Raw genomic sequence first — 24450 nt, forward strand, 5'->3', positions numbered from 1 at the left:
CTCTTCACATGCATTCACGTGCAACCACGAATGTGTGCATGTGCCCCTTTTGCCTGCACGTGTGGGATCGAAGGTCTGCATTGCCAGCCTCCGGGCATCTCTGCGAGAAAAAGTTAGGCGTCGCTTAAGAGTTTTCCCCAGCAGGAAGAGCAGGGGCGGGGGCGCACCCCTATAAGAGAATCGGGTTTTACTAGGCAGGGAGCTGCAGCAGATATGGCTCCTGAGCCGTGGGTTGCCGACCCATGTTTTAGTCCAACACCCTTCTCAGCTGGAGATCCTATACCACTCTGGACAAATAGCTGTCCAATGTCTTTTTGAAAACTTCCAATGATGGAGCACTTACATCTTCTGGAGTGAAGCCATTCCACTGATCAATTGTTCTCACTGTCAGGAAATTTTCAATTTAGTTCTATATAGGTTGGATCTCTCTTTAATGAACTTCCACCTGTTATTTCTTGTCTAGCTCCCAGGTACCTTGGAGAATAAGTAAACTCCTCTGTATCAGCCCTTCTAATACTGGCAGACTGCTATCATATCACCCCTAATCTTTCTCTTCGTAAGACTTGGCATACCTAATTTCCTTATTCGTTCATCATATGGCTTTGCCTCCAGACCTTTTATCATCTTTGTTGCCCTTCTTTGCATTGTTTATATGATCCTATGATGTGTCTATTTTATATTGTGGTGACTAGAATGGGATACAGTATTGTGGTGTCATCAGTGCAGTATAAAATGGTACTATCACTGTGATCTTTAAATCATCCCTTTGTTGATGTAATCTAGGATTGCATTGGCTTTTTTGAAGCAGCAGTGTATTGCTATCTCATACTTAAGTGATGGTCTACTAGGACACCAAGTAGTTGCTACTGTTCAGCAGGTACCACCTAGTCTATATCTGTACATTTCTTTTTTCTTCCCAAATGTGTAGGACCTTAATTTTCTCACCACTGAATTGCATACCGTGTTTCCCTGAAAATAAGACCAGGTCTTATATTAATTTTTGCTTCAAAAGACACATTAGGATTTATTTTCTGGTTAGGTGTTATTTTTTGGGAAATACGGTACTAAATGCATCTGGCTGACAATCTTAACTGGGGCTTATTTTGAGGGTAGGGCTTATATTACGAGTATCCTGGAAAATCATGCTAGGACTTCTTTTCCGGTTGGGTCTTATTTTTGGGGAAACAGTGTATTGTTGGATAGGGCCCACTCTTTCAGGTACTTCTAAATCTTGAGTCTTTCATCTAAAGCAGGGATGTCAAACACGAGGCGTCATGTTTTCGTGACCCCCTTTGCTAAAACAGGGGTGTGGGCATGGCCAGCTGTGACTCATCCAGTTCTCAGGCCGCGAGTTTGACACCCCTTATCTAAAGAATCAGCTGTTTTCCCCAGTTTGGTGTCTTCTGCAAATTGCTGAGTATCCTGTCTATCCCCTATCATTTATGAAGATGTTGAAGAGCACTGGATCTAAGACACAACATTGAGCTACCCCACTCAGGCTGCTCTCCAGGTAGATATACTTCTATTGAGGAATACCCACTGAGTGCAGTTGGTTAGTCAGTTGCGAATCCATCTGGTGGTAGTACTTTCTATCCTATGTTGTTCTATCTTATCAAGAAGTAGATTGTAAACTACTGTGGACAGGTGTTCTCTTATCATTTTCTTGCCTATTTTGACTGTCATTCCTATTCTCTCTCCTACGGTGCTGCTTTTGATTGGATGAACTATTTCTTCCTTTTGCATAAACAGAGATACAAAGAATGAATTAAGCAGTTCTTTTTCCCTTCTGCCCATCACCTCCTTGCCGTCTAAAAGATTCTATAAACCACATGAAACTATTGTTTTAGACATCAGTGGAAGAGAGGTTTAAGAAACCAAGACATATATACAGGGGAAAGGATGATTTGTGAAAATTGGAATGTGATGTACAGTGTGTTCAAGCCCATTTATTTCAATAAATGGTTGATTAAATTTGTGATGCTTATGTTAATGGATGTGTTTTTATTTTAGCTTTTTAATATAATGTGTTATTTTAAAATGGGACTAAAATGCTTATCAAATAAATAAAGACTTGTTTGTGATTTATGAATTCTTTATTTTGTAAGACTGCTTTCTCCCCTCTCTCTAATCACTAAAATAGAAATTCATTAGGCTAAAACTTGGCCAAACTAGTTTGTTAGTTGGCATTCAGGTTTCAGTTATTTGTTACCTGTTCTTAACTAGTAGGATAAAATTAATTAAGCTCTTCCTGCTTTTTACAGTTCTACTTTTAAATTTAGAATATTCATATTTATTAATAAACATTTTTCTTTCATTACACCTTCAGCTTGTTCCTCCTTTTAAACCTCAAGTGACATCTGAGACGGACACCAGATACTTTGATGAAGAGTTTACTGCTCAAACTATTACAATAACACCACCTGAAAAATGTAAGTATCTCACTATTAAGGAAGGTAGAAGGGGAGGAATTTATATTTCATTTATTTGATTATGAAGAATCTAAGATATAATCTTAGATTATGAAGCTATTACAACAAATAATAGCTATAATAGTAATTTGTGAGTGTAAGCATCCAATGATGATATTAGTCAGCCATTGGGGAGGGTCCCTGGGAATCAGAAAGCTCTGCCAGCAAGAAGAGAAGAACGTTGATATTCACTTAATTTTTCCCTTTTTCTCCTCCTCTTTTTTGGCACACTGTATTCTTCCCAAATTCTTTTTGGTGGGTGTTTTCAATAGCAGAGGTCTGTATTACTTACATTCATCCAAATCATAAGGATAGAGCTGTTATGAGATATAAAAGACTGTAGAGATAGGAGGGGAAGAATAAGGAGTTATTGGCTGCCTTTTATTTGTATATGTATTGAGCATATATGGAGCTGTCTAAGAGATGTTATAGTAGGAAATCTTCAGCAATGACTTTTTAAACATAATTATATACTCTGATGTACATAATTTAGAAGGATAAAAAAAGCCCCTGTGATTAACACAAGATGGTTGGATGAGTAGGTGGGAATTAGTTCAAAAGTTCAGAGTATTAACCTACAGGAGTGGGAGTTTGTTTAATCTATTTCTTCACTCTACTGAATATCGGGCATCCTTCTTTTGTAAACTATTACAAAAGAATTCTAAAGACTTGTAACATTTATATTTCATACTAGGCCTAATTAATCTGATTCTTTTTAGTCCATTCAGCTTCTCATTCTGAAAAATATTTGCAAAAATGCTCTTCAGTTTTATATGTCTCTACAAAAGATCATAGTAAACATAAATTTCATAAACATGGAATTTGAATAATTTCATATTCAAAAATTTTATGTTTAATTGGCAACTTGAAATATAAAATTTATATTAAAATCTTCCAACAATAAAATTTGAAAGGAAAAATGTGAATTTTTTTCCACTTTTCATTGAACTAATCTTACAAAAAATTCATTTAAGACGGTATCATTCTAATAATAAAATATGTGCAAAACTCCTTATATCATTATAGAGGAACATATTAGTCATTTTTATGCGGCTATCTTTAACCTTCAATTCCACAGATGATGAAGATGGCATGGACTGCATGGACAATGAGAGACGACCACATTTCCCTCAGTTTTCTTATTCTGCAAGTGGTCGGGAATAACTTCCTGTTTTGTATTCCTGCTATAGAGACACACTCAATTTATTACTAAAAAAGATTTCTGAACATCACCACCAGTCCTTGTTATTATTTGGGAGAGCAGAGCACTTTTAGAAATCATTCCAAATTGACCAAGTTCCCTTTTTGATTAATCAGCCTATTTGATTTATCTGCATGAGGTGTTACATTGGTCTAAGTTGACCTGCGGTTACTGCTGTCTCAGCATGAAAGTCATAGCAAAAAGCATTCCCCCGATATTTGAAGGCAAATTCTTAGTTATGTGATTTGTGCACAACTAGCTCTTATTCTCTTGTCTTCTTGGAGCAGAGGTTAAAAGGCATGCTGGTCTGTGATACAGTCCTTGCTCCCTTCTAAAATTAATTCCATTAATTTGGATGTTTTCTCAAGCTGATTGGAGCTTGACAGAACTAGAAAATACTACAAGGTGGTTGTGTACATATGCAAGCTTTTGGTAGATTTATGTCATCACTTGAATTAGTTTTACCTTTAACATGTGGATAAAAACATTTAGGCAAAGGACCTATAATTGTGTGTATGTATGTGTGTACACATACTCACACACAAACACAGAAGGATAGATATATGTATAATTATATATAATTATTTTTTAACTGTTGGATACTACCCAAGAAGCAAAAAGTCTGGGATTACCAGTTTTCAACTTAGACTTCCAGATTCATGTGCAATTATGGAGAATGGGACATTTAAATGGAAGAAATTATAACATAAAAGCAGCAAGTGATGTTGTTTCAACCTCTTATGATTTGTGTCTTGTGCTTTCCTTTTTCTTTGTTGATATTCATCACCCCTGGAGGCTGAAGAATTTAGACAAGCTTAACAACATTGCTTTTCACCAAAATTTGTATACTGAGGTAAACAATTGTTTACCTTTTATGGTTTTTTTTTGAGATTATGAACTAGTTTCTTCTTCTTCTTCAGATGTTTTAATTGAATATTTTGTTACACTTCAGTAGTATTTATTTTTTAGTGACAATGATTGTATGTGTCATGTTCGCAATGCTGCTACATCCTAGAAGAGGCTTGCAATTTATTTTATAATGTACGGAAGAACTGTACAAGCTGAACAAAAGAATGCACTTTTTTTCTATACGAAAATGTTAAAATTCTGCAAGTGTCCCTTGTACTTAGAATTTGGTTTTTATAGTTAAACTATTTCATTATGGTCAAGAAAAAAAAATCCCCAACCCATGTATCCCAATTGTTTGCACAGTCTTTACTGAAGTTGAATGTTGTATAGAAGTTGGATATAACCCTTCAAAAATTTAAATTACCAAGGCCACGATGATTACAAGAAATGCATTGTAAAGTTTCAAACATTTAGTTAGATTGAGAGGAGTATCTGTTTTAAAATACTGCATTAGTTCTAGCCATGACAGATGCAACATTTTTAGTAAACCTAATTCTCAAAATATTTATTAAATAGGATGTTTGAATATTTATTTTTTCATTTAAAAGATTTTAAAAAATAAACATGTGACGAAAGGCAATTTATGACATGGCCTTTGGTGATGGGAGCTGAGATTTTCTAATGGAGCTAGTAAGGGTGCATGCCAGATTAGCCCTGAAGGATGATCTGTGGGATTATAACTGATGATTCTTGACTTCATTCTTTGTAACTCCTATAATCTTTTAAGCTCTTATATGACTTGTCTAAGTCTTATGAAAGCTGCCCTCATGACTTTAAAAAATATTTACATGCAATTGTATCCATCTCTTGATGCAGAAAATGTACATACTTTGAAGTATCACTGCAGGCAGTGGAACATGCTAGGGTTATCAAGAGGCATGTGGGCATTTTTTTCAGGCAGCTAGGATAAATCTATGCTTTAAAGAAATACGGTAGGTATCATTGTACTTCTACACTATAGTAGGTCAGAAATAACTGTATCTCTTGTGTGGAATTATTATAGAATAAGACAACATCTGCATTTATTAAAAATTGCGAAGCAGCAAGGAACAGTCAGAAAGAATGAGAAATTTAGTTTATGATCAGTGTCTTAGTACTATGTATTAAATACGAATACACTGGTTCTTTAATAATAGTCGAAGTATTCTCAGTTCAGCAGTACTAATATGCAAAAATTTCTTTGATCTTCAGATGGACAAGGTGGCTAATTAGGACCGCTTCTCTCCTTTTGCCATGGGTAAATAAGAGAAGTCAGGAGTCTCATACTCCAAATGGATGAGGTCATGTACTATCATCATTTTCCTACCTGAAATATGCCAGCCTAAACTAATAAAAAAGCCTGACATATATAAGAAACATTTCTTCTCCTGTGCAGCCGTTATATAAAAGTCTGCACATGGATCAGTCTTGCTGGATTGGAAGAGGCATGCCTTTCCACAGTTCAAGATATTTATTCATTAGTGTGTGCCTGGGCCATTTTAGATTACTCATAATTATTTTACACATAATCATTAAGTGGATATAGTTCAGTACTAAAGTATAGAGCAGCCACAGTTGAACAGACTCTGTAGGGGAAAAGGGTATTCATTAAATTTGAATGTTGGTTAAACTCTCAGGTTGCCCTCCGCCTCCCACCATCCACACCCCACTTTCCTTGCTTCCCCACCTTCCTAGAGATAAACTACAGGAAAAAGCACTTTCAAATACAGCCCTTCAAGGGAGATAGTTGTTCCTAGCATTAGTCTTTGGGAAGTTTGATGACACTTTTCTCTCTAGCTCCTGTCACCAAGGAAGCATTGGCCAGAGCTCCAGGTGAGGGAAGGGGAAGGAGTCACAGCTGTTCCTCCTCCTCACAGCACCTCCCCAGCCTCTTTTCCTCAGCGCAGCTCACAGCCCCACCCCTCCTCCTCCCATCGTCTGCCAGGTTTTCTCAGCCTTTTTTCTCTTTTTCTCCCAGGAACTCCACCATTAAGTATGTACAATATACACCCACCACCCACCTGATCATCTTTGCATTTTCTGTCTCCCAGAAGTTAAACAGGAAGCATATCCATTTTTGAGGGTTTAGCAGCAGACCAGACCATTCCCCCAAACAAGAAGTCTGTTGGGATATTCTCCACATGGAAATTTTGTTCATTGTGTCCAAAGTCCATTAGTCCTGCGCTATTTGTGATGGTCAATGGTATACTATTTTTTTAAACATACCATTGGTCAGTCAGTATGGAGGAATAACATTCCATGCAATCCCATTTTTATATTATACAAATATTGTATTTTACCTTCTAAATCATTAATACTATTTTTATGATGACTTGATTTTTTTAGTCATAATCCTATCTGATTATAATTGTTTCTACCCATTGTTTTCAGAGTTTTGATGTGTTGGCCAGGGAGCTTAATGTAGTAAAATTATAGAGATTAAAAAAAAATGAAATCTTGAAATACATAAAATAGAATTTCTGTGATCTTTTTCTTGGTTTCGTATAAGGGATATTTTACCTTTTATAATTAGCCCCAGATTCTTGATTAGTAACACTTGCTTATTAATATGTTATCAAAAACAACATAGACCAGTTACGCTAATATGCAAGAAAATATAAAAGCAAATATTAACTCGCAGTTGAGTTACGCTGCCTATTCAACATAAAATAAGTGATGAGTAGCTGTGTATAAAATGAGGCCAGTGTGTACTCTTTCTTATCTGTTGTATACCAAGCTGCCTCATTTAGGATGCTCCTTCCACCAATATTAGGTGAATGAGACTCAATTCAGTTTTCCCACCTTCTTGCTACACTCGCTTTTTAACAGTTTTAGATTTTTAATAAAGCTTCAATGTCTCATCCTTTCTCAATATATAATATGGATAGATGAGAGTGTTATTAATAAATATTAACTCTCTTCTGAATTCCTCTTGCCAACCAACCTAGTTCAGAAGAAATTCGCTTTTGTCCAAAGGATCAGAAATATATTCTATCATCTCGTCGTACAATCATGTTACTTGAAACATTTGAATGATCCCATCTCTATTGCAGGGTGCAAACATTGGGCTTTTCAGCATGGTTGCAGTATTGACCAGGGAACACATTGTATTTTGTGCAACACTGATGGGATCAGGACATTACTTCAAGATCATTCATATTCAGTAGTGAATGGGCTCTACCATTCTGAAGTATTCATTGTTTACATCATTGCTTACATTTTAGATCATTACTTATAAATGAATACTTCGATAACACATTTTTGCTGTTTGCTTTTTTTTTTTGAAAAAAATCACAAATGAAGTTATAGAAGTATCATAGGGTTAGTCTTCAAGTTCTAGATGATCTGAAGATTTATGAGATCATTAATGTCTTTCATCTTTCCCTGGGTCTTCAGACAAGGGCAGTGCTATTAAATACACAATAAAATGTTTTCTGAGAAAAGTTAAACCACCTTTCAATTTTGCTATTTTGCTGAAAAGGAACTTGTAATTTGATAAATATGTGATCAGCTGAACAAAAAACCAGCTTTCTTTTGGCACTAGATGGCAACACTAAAGCCATGTGTCTTACGAACAAAATCCAAAATACAGTGATATATCTCTTTTATATTGGAGTGGTTATAATTAATGAAATTAATTTATTTTACCTGAAGTTTCAAAGAGCAATGAACAATACAAGCAATGCATGGTATTGCATTAGCTTATCTTTGCAGACGTGACCCTACAGCTTTTTCATTGTGATATCAGAGATCTTTTCCTGGAATCAGAGGGCTTGCTCCAAACAGATTCAGTACCATGTAGTTTCTATATGTTATTTATTGCATATAAAGGACCTTACGATTCTGTTTCTTCCCCAGTAGTCTTACGGATCAGGATCTCAAAAAGAACTTGCACTTTTACAGCATTTTGCTGAGGCCAGTATGCTAACATCCAGCCTCGAAGTAGGAAACAATATTAAACCAAGTTCTGTATGAGATGAACCAGAAGAGCCTCTGCTATTTTAACTCTTTAATATGTTGCATTGCGTCTATATTGTGTCATTGAGGGAAGGGGATTAATAGATGCCATATAAATTGAATAAATAAATTTTGATGTATATCTTTCCTTTTCTTCAGGAGTTCAAAGTAACATACAAGGAGTCTCTCTTCATATAATCCTATGTGATAGGTTAGCTGAGAGTGTGTGACTGGCCTATAGTAATAATGGCCATTGCCAGAAAGAATTGACAAATTGTGTGGGCGGAAAGAGAAGGCAACCTCTTTTCCACATAAAAGACAGTGTTATAGAAAGCTGTATCATGATTTTCTCCAAATCAAATAGCATCTGTCTTTTTAAATCAGAGATTTGCCACAGAATTGCAAATGAGTCCATATTATAAAGAACAGAACTTTTGCCATTTTGTATAGAGAAAATATTTAAAAGTCAATATTTAAATTGCCTCTGAATTTATATATTATTAATACTGGGCTGACATCTGCTAGTGAACTAACATTCCTATACTCCTTCCCTAAATCTTTCTCAAAGGCTGGAATGTAGCAATTGCATGCCTGCTCATCTAATATTGGATGCAGCCCACTATAACTCATCCTGATAAGTAAAGGGGGGGGGAACCTCCTCCAAAGCTGGCATCCTATTTTATATCAGTTGCCTGCATTTAGTGTGTTGTCCACATACCCAAGTCAGCACTAGAAGCTTTGTCCCCTTCCTTTCTTGTGCTAAGGAGGATAGAATGATGGAAATTGAAAAGCCAAAATACTTGAAGCTCACCAGATTGACTAAACATGTCACAGCTTTACATCATTTGGTTTGATTTAAAGGCAGTTGGGGTTTGAATTCATGTTCCTATATGAAATAATCCTTCAGAATGTGGCAGCTAGTCTTCCCAAGTAATATATCAGTATTTTTTTTTAAAAAAAAATAGAACTAACACTATGGCCACAATACATTTGTAGCTTTTCTACTGTCTTGCAGCCTTTTCTGAATTTTGCTACCCTGACATAAGAGCATTCAAGAAATGGTATTTTCAGTCTTGTTGGCTCCAGCTTATACTTGCTTCCAGGACGTGATGTCCTCTTAACACTGCAGCCATCTTGAGGACCTAAAAGACTTTGGTTTATATCTGGATAATTTTTGCACACAGCTTTGCTTCCCATCATGATTCTTCCAATACATTTTGCTCATTGCAGAGTATTGTTTTATACTTTTTTTCTTTTTAAATGGGGAAAGGTGTCACTTCTTGAAGCTGGCAGTTCTTGCACAGGTCATGTGCTTCTGCTGGAGTGAAAAACCGTAAGCTTTCCTTACTATGTGCAGGGTCTCTATATTACACCTCAATGTACAATTTTGCTGCTACTGTTTGTACTGCCTACAGTAGAATTTCCTTATCTTGATCCTGGTAGTGCATTTACAGGTAAGCATGAAATGTAAAATATTTATTTAAATAAAAACTCTAAATTGATAATTCAATTATCTTCCCTTAGCTTTAGAGTTTGTGAAATTTTTTGACCTTGCTAGTTTTTTCAGAAGATCCCTGACAGATCTAATTGTATAGTTAAGGATATTAGCAGACAAGACTAAGTCCAAGAAACCATTGTATTTGTACTTAGTTGTACTTAGGCTACTTCCTTTAGCATATGACCCATAAGGATCTAAAATAACTACAGGGTTTTTTATTTACTTTTTGTACATTACATATCTTTACTATTTTTACACTTACATAATAGGGACACTCATTTGTGTATTTATTTATGCACACAGTATAAATAAAGCACAATGTCAGTCTGTTAAGTTTATATCTATGTTGTTGGTTTTGCTTTGAAATGCTTAGGAATATAAAAGTTGCAATTCTTTTTCCACTTTTTTGTTTTAGGATAAAAGAAATTGCATACCCTGTTGAAATGACTGAAATACATAATTTTGAATTACAGCAGGTATAACTGAAGTGTAGACTTTCTAAAGTATAAATCTGAACATACAGTTATACCGACAATAGTTTTAAAAGGCTGGTGCTTTCTTCTGACTGTGTGCGCATTGCCTCATTGTGCATCTGATGGTGAATGTCAGTCTTCATATAAATTATCAAGAAACTGCTCTGTTCTCCCATATGGAAATCTCTCCTTTTAGATAATTCTATAACTAAGAACATTTATTAAATATTAATTATATATAAGATTCCCACTGTTTAAAGACACTCACTGTCTAAAAAATATGGGAACGAAATGAAGGAGCCAGAAGGAAACCAGATGCAGAATTTGTTGTATAATTTATACACAGCCATTGTAATAAAAGCATGCTGGAGGACACATTTAAGAAAAACATTTTTATTTTTAACTGAAATTATCAGAGCATAGCACTCATTATGGAAATGCATACCATGTATAAAAGAATACAAGTAGGAAAGATTTTGGAATGAATAATAAAAATTATGAATGGAAACTTACAGAAATGGCAAAAATAATAAAACCAGGCTTAAGAACACAAAACAGCAGTTCAAGAATATGTAGGGTGCTTGCTTCAATAACTGATGAGAAACTATGCATTCTGATACTGATTCTGCTTTTGCAAAATCATGAGTAATAATTACCAGTTTGTCCCAGACATTAGTAGCTTGGAAAATCATAGATTCCTGTGTAGCCTCCATTCACTCATTTCTGTTATTCTTTCATGCCTGACTCAAAATTATAGAGTTAAGGACTTATTTGTAAACATTAGAATACATTCCATGTAAAGTAAATATGTAGCTTGCTTAATTTATATTAATTTAGTTAAAACATTAGACTGCTGTGTAAAACAATTCCAATTTTTTTTTAAGAAACAAGTTTGCCAAATTTGTAACATTAAGAATACAATCCTAAAAACTATAAATAAGGATTTCAAGAGCCATAGGATTTCTTAGATTTCCCTCTGTGACTTTTGAAACAGTTTCAACCTTGGAGAACTCAGTTTCCAATGTCGCCACTAATTCTTGAGGCCCTATCAGGCAGTCAGAAATAAAAGTAACTTAAAGGCAATCAATCATATAATAAATCTCCAAAATCTAGAAATTAAAAAGTTTTTTAAAAAGGAGAGATTTAAGAAACGATTCTACAAGGTTAGGGTTAGTGCTTTCAATAAGCATTAAAAATAAATAAGGAAAGGAATAAATATTTGTTAATTTTCTTCACTTCAACTGTGTCAGATTGAAGCTACAAGACTGTCTTGTGAGATCTGATACTTCTTTTGACTACAAAAACGCAAACTTAAGACAATGACCAACAAAACCACAGTTGCATATTTGTCAAATTGACCACCACACTTCTTTAAAAGCAAAAGATTGAATGCCTTCAAAAATACTTTATATAATGTAATTTTGCCGTTATATATATGTTTTGGTTTGCTTTCATGGAATTCAAGTGCCATGGGTTAAGCTTCTGGGAGTTCTCCCAGAAATGGTATAGGGTCTCATGCTTGAGGAGAGGGTTGGACTAGATGACTTATAAGGTCCCTTCCAACTGTATTGTTCTGTTACTATTCTATTATTATCATCCTATCTAACACCAGCCAGTTTTATTGTTGTAAGGTTGTTTCATCTTGGATCTTCAGAACTTGTTGTATCTGTTACAGAAAGAATACCAGACAGCTACCCCACTCTTCTGTAAAGTTAACCAAAAAGGCATACAATTTAATTATATAAGCAAGAACTACTGTAGAAAATAGAGCTTTGAAATATGGTAACGTATAAACAAAAAAGTAGCTGCAAGTATTTTAACCAGGATAAACTGTTTTAGAAACTGAAACTTGTAGCAATAAAATAGTTTTTGCACAGTAAAAAGTGGAAAAATAATTATTTCTGAGGAAGAGTTAAAAATTATGGTACCACCACCACAGAAAAGGTCCATCTCTAGTGATTATTTCTGAATTGTTTGGATGATGAGTTTCCAAACAATAATCTCAGTTTTTAGCCAGGCACTTACAACACTATTTGGCCCTTTAAAGAGCTTAGTGTTTGGTCCTTAAAAGTACTCTTTTCAAACTGCTTTGGTTTTAAGCTTTCATTGCAAAACAAAGCAATGCCATTTTTATGGATCACAATTATTGGAAACCTCAATATCCAGGATACCTTTATACCTAAAATGAATTTTAGTATCTACACTGCTGAAGTCATCAGGTGCCCAATTGGAAGAGAAAACATTCCCGAATGAAACAGGTAGTGAATTGAAAAAACAGAAGAGTGCAGGCTTCCAGAGACTCACTGTGGCCAGAAGTCAGATCAGACTTAAGGCAATTTGGAAATGCTAAAAGAAATCAAGAATAGCATACGAGAGTCAAAATAGCAATGAATCAATGTGTAGAGATTCAACAATCAGTTTTTATGTTCATTTACATAATCCGTACTTACTGTTTTTTACCATCAGCTTCACATGTGAACTGTCTTATTTAAAATGACAAAAAAATACAGTATGTGAATTCTGTTTGTAATCATTTACAAGTGATAGCTCATTTATACCTGTAAGTAATCACCTGATAAGTTTATCAAGAATGAATCGGCATGTATGAACAAATATTTGCCAGGGATGCTTGAGAAACAGATTAGCAAAACTCAGAACATTTAACAGCGGAATGCTTAAGAGAACCAAAGGAATAAAAGGAAGTGTACTTGGTAAAGAAAGAAATGGAAGTAATGGAAAATAAAAATATGTGCAGAAATATCTAGTTCTGTCTAAATACATGCAGAATCTTAAATATTTGAAAGACTGGTAAGAGCTAGGAAAAACACTACTACTACTGGTTGGAAGGTAGTAGTTGCTGAGTTTGGAGAATGAATGCAAGGTTAGGTGAGGTGGGAAATTCTTGAGGGACACAGAATGGTAAAAAAAATATTTTAGGAGGAAAAACAGGGTTATGCATGTGCTGAACCTTCCCACTGAAATCAATGGGATCACAAACCTTAACTTTGTCTGGACTGTGCCTTAGTTATATGTAATCATGATTTCTCAGTTAAGTCAATATTTATTATACCATGAAAACATTTTATGACCAGAGGTATGTAACTATTCCATTTAAAACACATAAATTAAGATTCCATGTTAGAATTTGAGTTATTGCTCCAGGAAATTCTAATAATTGCATAGCTATTTGCTAGTCATTTTTAGTTATAAAATGACATAATGTTACACTTCTGTTTACTTCTGTCAAGCATGTACACATTTATTTATTTGGGTTGTTTTTTAAATCTACCCTACTGCTGAAAATTCAGGGTGGATAATATTAAGAAACATTTTATTCATGTATTTAATAAATATTTATTACATATTTATAAGGGTGAAATGAAATTATTGCCATTTTAATGAATATCCAAAGCAAAAGTGTTATTGGTCCTTCTTAGTTTCTAAGCACTCTTTAAAGCACTGTGTATGAAAGGTTTAAATAAGACTTTCTTGGACACTGCAGTATTTATAATTTTTAATCATAACTAAAACCTTGCTATGAGTCACCATTTATCAAATAGTCAATTATTATTTGATTTCCAAGAATTTACATTTTATTATTTGGTACAGATTCTGCATTGCAACAATACTGTGCAGTCCTACACACGCTCTATTTTGCAACCAAATGTCACATTTCAGATATAGCTCTAGCAATATTTATTCAGAAGTCAGTTTGTTCAACAATTTAAGACTTTGATCAAAGATTGGACCTACCCTTCCTCTCCCTGCTCACACATTTTTCCTCCTGTCAACCCTCCTGTTTGTGCACTGTCTCCATCCCAAGTCGACTTATGATTATAGGTAGATTTATAATAAAATTAGAAATTTTGCCTGGAAGAGGAGTCCAACATGGATTTAATTTGAGCTCACATTTTTTATTAAATTCTTACCTTGGAGACTATGGACATCAGTCAAGACATTCTAGATGCTCAGGATACTCCCCATCTGCCTCCATGTTAGCTCTTTTTTTAAAATGTATGCTTCCTTGGCAGATGGACATATTTAGAAGCAAAGCACAGAGCTACATCCATTCACTTTTTAATGTGAAAGAATGTACATGGGGCTGTATGGAATCCAGGTGCACTGAATATAAATATAACTTTAGGTTCTAATACTTTGATTTGCAAATACAGTGTTTTAAATTTTAAAAAGAAAAACAGTGAGACATTTATTTTCAACTTCAAAATGCAGGTGTGTCTTCTTATAAAAACAGACCTACAGCCTTGCTGTAATATTTCGACATCCTCACTGTCTTTAAGCTGCAGGATAAAAGAACATTCCTATTAGTTTCCCACAAAAAAACAGTTTCCCGCTCTGCCACACTGCTGCTTTTTTCTCCAACTTAAAAAATACTTCACTGCTTCTCCAGCAGAAATGCTAAAAGGCTCAGCTCCACAGCTTCCTTGCCCTGATTCACCGTTTGTCGACATGCCCTAACAACAGAGTCTCCATCTTGTTACCACTGCCTGGAACAATGTGAACCAGCAGAAAAGGATATTTTATACAGCATTCAATTTAGACACAATTTAGATACTTGCACAGAGGAGGAAGGTAGAGGGAATGTGGTCTTTGCGGGTAGGTGGGGGAAGGGTGTGACTTATTTGGCTCCAATTGGTTCTTTCTGTGGGATCATCCATTTCTGGTCTTTGGCCTCTACAGCTGTAGCTTCTTTTGTGAGAGCTTGGAAACCTGATTCTCCAGACACTTCTTTTTGTTTTTAAACTGTTAAGAATAAACAGTTGACCTAAAATGAGGATACTGCCCTGATTGGACAACCTGAATATCAGTTGGCTTCATGCTGTGGAGCACAAAACTGTGGGAAGGAGAGGGTAAAATTAACCAGGTTTCCTCCTTCATGGCAGCTAAAGTTCTCCAGAGGGAACCCAGAGACAATTGAATTGGTTCTCATATCTGCCTCTGATACATTACTGACAGTCAAAAGAATCTCACAAAGGTTATTAAATAAGGAAGTAAATCTTAGGACCCAATTTATCTCTGGGCTTGCTAGACTTCATTCTTCATACTGTCTTCATTCTCTAATAACTATTTGATGAACAACAGACCCTTTCTCCCAGATAATAGAAGAATGTGCAGATGGTCTGAACTTGCACTATTTTTAATCAACCCCTCCCCTTTCCAGAATCAGAATATTAACAACATGCAGCACAACAAAGTCAAATCAAGAACAGCGCTGGTGTCCCAGGAACACAGCTCTTTCATACTTTGTATCTGCTGAAGAACACTTATAGCAAAGATGCTGGCTTTGTGGTGGTAGGACAAATCCATACTTTATTCATAGATGTGAATCCTAGGCAGATGGTAAAGCCACAAATGGAGACTGAAAAATCAGCCACTTCCACATCCTTTCAATTCAGCCCAACTTTAATATATGTTTGCCTAGACTGACATTTATTAAACATAAAGGTTTGCTACCATTGTATCAAATTCTAAAGAGAATATGATATATGTAGGAATACCTCAAATAGAAGAGTTTTGTCTAGGGATTATATATTATTATACCCACTTATATAAAGACACAAAAAATGATCATCGAATTATTTATAAAACCATTGAGAATGTCATTTGTATTTATCTGGTCTGCTGTTGTTTTAAACTAATATCTAAGATTGTCTTTGAGCACCAAGTTTAGTGCAAATAACTCTAGTCTAATCCGGGAGATGCATTTATGATCTTTCAGACATAAAAACAATATGATAAATACTGCAGACTGTAAATTTCAGAGCTGTAGGAAAAGAAACTTCATCATCTTGCAAAGACAGAACAGATTTCAACCTTATTGAGGGGAACTGTTCCTCACCCATGGGATAATAATACTATATCTTAATTCAGAGGTGATGTGTATACCTCTCGTCAGGTTAAAAAAATGATGTAAAAATATGTGCGGGTGGTAGTGGTGGATAATACTGCATTTAAAGCTGGTTTTGATCCAGTATAACTTCGCTGCATGTTTCAAGTTCCAGCCAAAGAAAACTGCACAAGTATCAATCATCTAAAAGTATAAATAATTCCTCAGAAATTCAAGAACTGTCTTCTTGAGAGAGCACAAACAAGTTATTGAGTATCTGAAGATATTGGGTCTAAATATTTGACAGTCCAAGACAGATGTGATGACTTTCCTAGCAAGGGAAGACATTGACAAATGTTTAACCATCTAAGCACATCACAGGTCTTTATGCTGAAAAATGGTGATGGGCATTTTCCTTCTCTGATGTCTTCCCCGAAGCGTTTTCAACTACGGCTGTGGAACAGAGGATAACTGAAAGAAAACAAACAAACAAAAGATGGATTTTTACTACTTGTAGAGATCTGAGTCCTTACATGATTTTTCTGTGTTGTTTTTTTTTAAGCTAGTTGACAATAAATGAATATCATATAAACAGGTTTCAAATCTTTTTGCTTGTATTGATTATGTATAGAGTTATATTTCACAACAACATGTATAAAAAAGGGCTTCCGTGATTTCTTAATAGCTGATGCTTAACAGCAAATACCACAAGTCTTGTATGAGGACATATCGGGGTGAAATCCAGCAGGTTCTGACAGGTTCTGGAGAAGCGGTAGTGGAAATTTTGAGCATTTCGGCGAACTGGCAACTACCACCTCTGACTGGCCGCAGAATGGGGTGGGAATGGGGATTTTGCAGTATCCTTGCCCTTCCATGCCCACAGAACCGGTAGTAAAAAATAAATTGGATTTCACCACTGGGACATATCTATAGTTGCCCCTTTTCCCTTCAAAAGAGGCGACAGATTTATGCTAGAATACATAACCTTGATGAGGTTTTGTCAAAGAATGGGCAATTGTATCAAATCAGAAGACTTTTGTTTAAAGTTTAAAACAATTAAAGCACTTTTGTGAAATGGTTCTCTTCATCTTTATAAATCACTGCTGTGAATGGCAATGGATATTCTTCAACCACTGGTTTTACCATTTTAGCACAGCCAATAGAAACAGAATGATATATTAATGACTGGGCACAATCATCTGCTGCAAAAACAAATAGAGGCTGAATGCTAATAGAAATAAACTCAAAATGGGACAAAGATACAGGAGAAATGAAATCAGCAGTTCTACAGTAGTTCCACAAGGAAAAAGAAAGGAGGGGTGGAGAGCATTAAAATTTTTGATTCAATAAGGAATGAGAATGCCCATCAACCACAGTGTATCAATAAACTCGGGGGGAAAAAGAGGAAAAATTGGTCCGCATGAACTAAAGTCTTGAATATTTCTCCTGGTTTTCAGGGATACCTGAGTCCGCAGAAAATCCACCTCTTCTGTAAGCATCTGCCGCTCCTTATATAACTCATTCTGTTTGTTGAGTAACTCCACAAGCTGCTGGGCAGAAGACTGGCAATGCTTGTCAAGTTGATGTAATCTGGATCAAATATATACAAAAGAACAGAATTATAAATGTATAAGTGAGCAAATTTGCAAGCGGTATTCTTTGGATGCCCTTTCTTTGAAACATTGCCTGGCTACATTTATAAGCTTCTTGAAGAAAAGTTACCCAATAGCACACAGAATAACGAGTTGAAAGGGACGTTGGAGGTCTTCTACTCTAATCCTCTGCTGAAGCAGGAGACCCTATACCATTGCAGACAAGTCACTGTCCTGTCTCTTCTTAAGCCTGCAATAATGAAGCACCCACAACTTCTGATCGCAAGCTGTTCCACTGGTTACCATATTTTTCGGAGTATAAGATGCACTTTTTTCACCCTCCCTGGCCCCCAGAAGCACTCTGCAGTGCTCTACACAGCCCATTTTTGCCAAAAACGGGCTCATTTTCACCACAAATGGCCCCATTTTTGGGCTTCCAAGCCCTCCATGCGTCACATTTTCACCCTCCCAGGCCCCCAGAAGCACTCTGCAGTAGCATTCTCAGTGTTGCCACACTGGAGCTGAGGGATAGGGAGGGGGGATTAGGGATAGCTAGGGTTTTGTAGTCAAAATAAAATAGTTTCTCTTCGGAACCAAGGACATTCTCACACCGGGCTGGAGGAAGGAAGGGTGAGGTCATCAGGCAACCAGACAGCATTTTGATTGGACCATGTGACTGTTTGGGGTTGAGGAAAAACTTTTAATTGGATGAAAACCGCGGGAACCTTCAGAGTTGATTTTCACCAGATTTGTACCAATAGGATATATCCAATAAAGCTATTCTTTGAGGAATTCATCTGCCTCGGAGTTTTGCTTGCTATGGGTCTATTACTTGGAACCCTGACAACTGATTGTAAAAGTATAATTTGAACTTAGATCTAGTAAGATTCTGATGCATTTAATTAAATGAGGTCCTCCCGCCCAAACTAAATAGCTATGTATATATCAGCCCAAGATAAACAAAATATATTTAATAAAAAATATCACTCAACATCTGTCTCTTGGTTATAGAATGGCTGTGGTGGACCCTGAGTCAAACCATTGATTAAGAAAAGTGAAACTCGCTTCCAATGAATTGCAATGTAATATTACTAAAACAGTGATTGGTGCAAACAAGTCGCAATAGGTATTATCAGTTATATGATAACCTGGACCCTCTCTACACATTTTGCCAGCAATGAAATTCCTATTGTTTCAGAGTTTAAAACAATAGCTACAGAATAGATATTTTGTAGGGAGATGCATAAAACCAAAACCTGGAGCCATTCAATCTATACTCCTTTAATCTCTGATGTACGCATAAATTTGATGAGACGCTGTCATTAATTAATGCAAACTATGAAAAAAACGTTTTGGAATATATCTTATTGGGCTGATCCAAGGGCATTTTCAGGCTGTATATTAAGAAAACTGTTTGATTTAATATTTTTGAAGGGTGGAATTCATTGATTTACATGGTTTCCCAGAAAACTATTTGGACAACTATCTGTCAGTTATTTTTGAAACTGGATTCTTGTCTAAGTAATGGGGAAATTTCATGGGTTATGTATGCCCCCTTCTAATTTTATGAGTCAATTCCCTAGGTAGACAAGAAAAAAAAGCCTTTTTTGAACCATGAGTACAGATGCCTGCCACATCAACAACACACTGGAATTTATCTCCCAATTTCTGTTCTAATTCTTATTCCAGTTTTTATAGTTGTGAGGCTTTGGCGGTTGTTTTTTAATTGATTTATGCTGAATTTCTCTTGCTTAAAAAGGTTTGCATGTCTTTATAAACTCTTTATCTCTGCTGTTCAAACATTACAGCATCCTTTGGAACCCTTTTCTCATCTGTATTCCACAACAACCTTTGTAAATCGATTCTAATCTGTTCACTTACTTCACTCAATCTTGAATAAGGGACGTGTTTTGACTGATTTATCCTTTTCATTCACCTCCTCTCTACCTTCTGTAGCAGATGTTTGACCTGGGTTTTTGTTTTTGTTTTGGTCTGATTGATGATTTGTTTATTTTGATTTTGGCGCCAGGAGACTCTGGACAGCTTATTGGCTTTTTGGCCATACAACAGCCATGTATTGCCACAAGTAGCCAGTTCAAACATGACACTTTTGGAAGCAGAAGCCATCTCAGCCACTTAGTGATTGGGCAGCTTGTTCTGCCCACCACCCTCCTGGCCGCAAGCAAGGACCTTTCTAGTACTGGGGACAGTTATGGTGCCTGTTTCTCAATTCCCTCTTACTGAGGGAAGTTGAGAAGAATAGTCAGCTCAGCAAGCAGCACGAAAGAGTCACTGCCCTGGTTCTGCTATATCTCCGTCCTTCTGCTTATGTTCTGAAACTGGGAATACAACTAGCTGCTTCCAGAGCCAAAGTGCTGAGCCGGAGAGGCAGATGGCTGTCACAGTAGCCTTGCTTTCTTTGACCAACTGCAGCAGCATAGGGTCCTTGGATTGTCTTCTGCCCAAGACTTGCTTTTGCCCTCCATCCCTGCTTGTGAAAACAACTGCTATAGCCAATAAAAATAACCTGCCTTCTGGTTGACATCTGTGAAATTAAGAAACAGTTCTTCATTCTAGAGCTTGGAGATTTGGATAGGAACCTGACCCATCAGGTTTGCCGCAGAATTATGGTGAAAAAACTCAAGATGGTGGCCATAAAAGTGTGATCAAAATTTGCTGGTTTTTTTTTAATGGACTTCAACCGTACCATCATAGCCACCATCTTGACATTTTTTTTTAAAACTATGCCCTGCGAACACTTGCTATCCACATCACTACTAGCAGGCCTTTGGACACAACTCCCAGTCTGAAGCCTAGTCTAACAGCCATTAGAACAGACTGATTCCCTCTAGCTCCAAAATAGGAAGAAGGCAGTTCATGCAACCTTCCTGACGACAATTAAAATAATAATAATTAAAAAATAAAATAAAAAAATAACAGAGAACTAACAAGTTTTTATTCTGGGATAAGCACTGTTCACCCCAAGGAGGTAAGGAGGAAGTGAAAAGGCTGTCAGGTTCATGTCCTGACTCAGATGGAAGGGAGGGGTTGTTTGCCTGGCGAGGTACAGACAGCCTGTGCAGAGAATAGCACAGTTCACTAGCTTGCCTGGCTGTTGTTTTAGCAGCTAAGAAAGCAGCAGCAGACAGCAAATAATATAAACAAGTGGCCTTATGTTCAAACACCTGTGACATATAATATAATTAGTCCAATGACAAATTCCAGGTTGGTACCCACAGAAACACAGGCAGGAATAAATGAAGGATGCTTTTATGAAACATTTGACCACCATGTCCTGAAAAATATGAAATACCGGCAACTCGAAAGTAAATTGTTAAAATCACCGCAAGGACATAAACCAATCACCCCATTTCAATGTTAACAAAAATAGTATGGTCAACTAGGGAAACGGGGGAATCATGGAAGTGCTCTCCCTCCATGTGTTTGTAAAGAATCGGACAGGACTTCTCCATAGATGGCTTCCTTTATGTCAAGAGAATATCTTCTATTACAGCAGAAAGGCCAGTGCTGACTTAATCCTTGAAGCTTTAAAACTAAGTTCTAGATCAGGGCTGTCAAACTCATGGCCCACGGGCCGGATGCGTCACGTGCTGGCCATGCCCACGCCCAGTTTAGCAAAAGGGAAAAAAGTCCAGATATGTCATGTGACACCGCCATGACGAGGTGAGTTTGACACCCCTGTTCTAGATGGTACAGATATCCTTGTGCAGGATCAGTAAGTCTGAATGTCTTAAGAGGTGAACATAATCCCATTAGAGAGGGCCAAAGCTTGGCTGTGAAACCATCACGTCTCATTAGCAGAGTTTATCTTCACTATAAACTTGGTTAAGAATGAGAAGATGGACAAAAATGGCCTGCCTAATAGAAAATAAATATATCTCCCAGGGGCTAAGTTGCTTCAATGTTGACAAATGGAGGACATCACCAAGCTACATAATTCCCCCTTGTGGAATGACACACTTGCATGATTGAATTTGTTCACTAAGACATGCCTGTTCACTTAGACATGTGAAACCACACAACATGAAATGATGCAGGAGGTATCCAGTTCCATAGTGATATTCATTTTTCTGATCACTGTTGGGTTTTCTGATACCTTCAACGGTGCAATTGTGAGGCTAACTTGCAAAAGTGCATAGTATTTCAAATGCTGCCAGAAATTCTAACCCAGTTATATGAATGATGGCCTTGGCTGCCATTCAAAGATGTTGAAGGGAAGGCAATGTACCACTGTACATGCTTCATAATACCCCTAGTAATATTTTTAGATGGAGAAAGAGGGGCGTGTGTACGTGCATCCCTGAGCAGCATATATAAAAGTGAATATACACTAGGACAAGTTAAAAATAGGATAGTTATTGAAAACAAGAATTTCTCTGTAGACATTTGCCCAAGCATATAGAATCACTGATGGTTTTCAACATGTGACCCAAGAACCCCAATAATTCCTTTGTCTTCAGTACTCATTATGAGGATGATACTGAGGTTCAGAACTGAGGTAAAGGAGCTCTGGAAACTCTAGGAATTCTGTTTGTAAGCCCTGGAGAGGCTTATGGGCATCACCAGGAGCTGATGGAAATTTTGTACGTGAAACCTCCAAAGCCGTTTTACTCATTCTGAACTGAGATATCAGCACTTTGCAGAGAAGCTCAGAGACCCACAGTGGTCACTTCTTGAGGAGATGCTGAACTCTATATTTTAGGTATGAAAATGCAGAGGAAAATTATTAAGTTTTTATTTTGTGACCAACATAATGTTCAGAAAATGGCAGAATATTAAAAACTAAACCTATGTATGATGAAGTATGATGCTAGAACTATATCATATGGCAGCCCTAAAGTTAATCATGTATTTACTACCGTGTTTCCCCAAAAATAAGACCCTGTCTTACATTTTTTTGAACCCTGAAATAAATGCTTGGCCTTATTGCCATGAGCTCAAAAGCCTGATTAGACTTATTATCAGGGGATGTCTTACTTTGGGGGAAACAGGGTATGTGGGAAAGATTACATCAATAAGTTATGTCTTTGTAGAATCACCTTGGTACATCATCTTTGAAAGTGAGTTCCATAATGCAGAATGCATTTATTATCCTCAACAAAAAAGGGTAGGTACTCGTTTTTAAATTCCTGTGTCTTCAAGTCCCTCCTTGGACTCTCCTAATACCTAACCAATATTTTGGCTGCTAGACAGATACCTGTTTATTTTCTTAGGCTTCCAAAGTTTTGCCTTTTATCTAGAATATTGTTTCATGTTGATTGTATTGTGTTATTTGATTTAAAACATTGTATTAACCATGAGACTAATATATGAATAACAACAAAACCCCAAATAATACCTTGTTCCTAGTAATCATTTCTCTACAATAGCATTATCATGCGGTACAGAGTCTAGGGAAAGAGACAGTAGATCTTGGAGAAGGTGCTTCTTAAGGTGCTGCAGATGCAGACTATAAACTGTAGAAAACAACTGTGTCCTCTTGAAATATTAAAAGGATTCACAACTCACTGCAGAGGTTCTCCTAAGGTAATCTTTGGTGAATGGAAGAAAAGAAATAAGTGTTTATTCTATTCTATTATTCTATACTATTATTTCTTTTATCACAGCAGATGGCAGCACCTAGCCAACTTTGGCTGATCTGTGAAAAAAAATAAGTAGGGTCAGATTACCTATTTATTCAGCCATTCATTCATTCACTTAGCTTGTATGTCACACCATTTCAGAAGAATCCAAATACTTACAAATTACAACATGAAATTAAAGCCTAAAAAGCATAACACAGAGCTTTTGCTGCACCTTCCCTACCCAGTCCCATCACGAAACATGAAGAGGAACCAAATTCAATCCAAATACCAGGACTTAATCCTGACTAGGACCCAGTCTGACTAGGACCCAGTCAAGAAGGGAAGTTTCAAACTGGTTACTAATTTTCTAAAAAGCTGGATTGAACAATGACTTATTGAGGAAGACTGCACCAAGGCTTCTTTCAAAGCACCCAAGGATGTATTTGTTAATACTTGCACCCAGCCTCTCATTACTTCTCTTGAAGCTTTCAATAATTAGATCAGGAAACTCAAACCTTTTGCAACTAACCACATCAGACGAAGACATATCTAACTAACCACCTGGACAAATCCAGATGAGATGGCACCTGGAGTTGTCTAGCTGGCATCTAACTCCAAGTAAATGTGAGAAGTTTTATCCTAAAGATACTGCATAACTTCACTGCAATGACCCAGCTCAGTTATCTCTAATAGGAACTGAGTCATTTGAAATAATACTACTGGATGTATCCACATCTGTTGATTCACAAATGTAGAAAGAGCATAGAAGCAAGCACTGTTTTGAGCTTTCAGAACCGATCAGATAAAATGCACTGTGCTTATTCTTTCTTCTGAACCTTTCTACTTTTTTTGACCACAATGAAGATAGAAAGAACTTCAGTTTAATCAAGTAAATGGAATCTGTTGTAAGATCTGGCAATACGCTTAAGCGAAAAATGAACCA

At 36.4% G+C, this 24450-nt stretch overlaps 2 protein-coding genes across 12 annotated transcripts in view; one reads left to right on the top strand and one right to left on the bottom strand.

Annotated features, from left to right (window-relative positions):
• The window catches only part of AKT3 (AKT serine/threonine kinase 3), a 191060-nt gene extending 173220 nt beyond the window's left edge, over positions 1-17840 (top strand). For 5 of the 8 annotated variants that reach the window (XM_058165644.1, XM_058165626.1, XM_058165661.1 and 2 more), the window contains 2 exons: positions 2327-2429; positions 3547-8644. In XM_058165644.1, the coding sequence (XP_058021627.1) occupies positions 2327-2429; positions 3547-3632 (189 nt within the window). In that variant the 3' untranslated portion in view covers positions 3633-8644. Of the gene's footprint in view, positions 1-2326; positions 2430-2743; positions 3379-3546; positions 8645-16505; positions 16562-17787 lie in introns of those variants that run through there. The other 3 variants (XM_058165610.1, XM_058165618.1, XM_058165636.1) reach the window with 3 other exon arrangements.
• Positions 13649-24450, bottom strand: part of SDCCAG8 (SHH signaling and ciliogenesis regulator SDCCAG8) — a 128373-nt gene continuing 117571 nt past the window's right edge. For all 4 annotated transcript variants that reach the window (XM_058165582.1, XM_058165564.1, XM_058165591.1 and 1 more), the window contains 2 exons: positions 17794-17920; positions 13649-16801 (listed from right to left, as the gene is read on the bottom strand). In XM_058165582.1, coding sequence (XP_058021565.1) covers positions 16778-16801; positions 17794-17920 — 151 coding nt within the window. In that variant the 3' untranslated portion in view covers positions 13649-16777. The remainder of the gene's footprint in view (positions 16802-17793; positions 17921-24450) is intronic.

The sequence above is a fragment of the Ahaetulla prasina genome, chromosome 1 (assembly GCF_028640845.1).
Source record: "Ahaetulla prasina isolate Xishuangbanna chromosome 1, ASM2864084v1, whole genome shotgun sequence".
Lineage (NCBI taxonomy): Eukaryota > Metazoa > Chordata > Lepidosauria > Squamata > Colubridae > Ahaetulla > Ahaetulla prasina.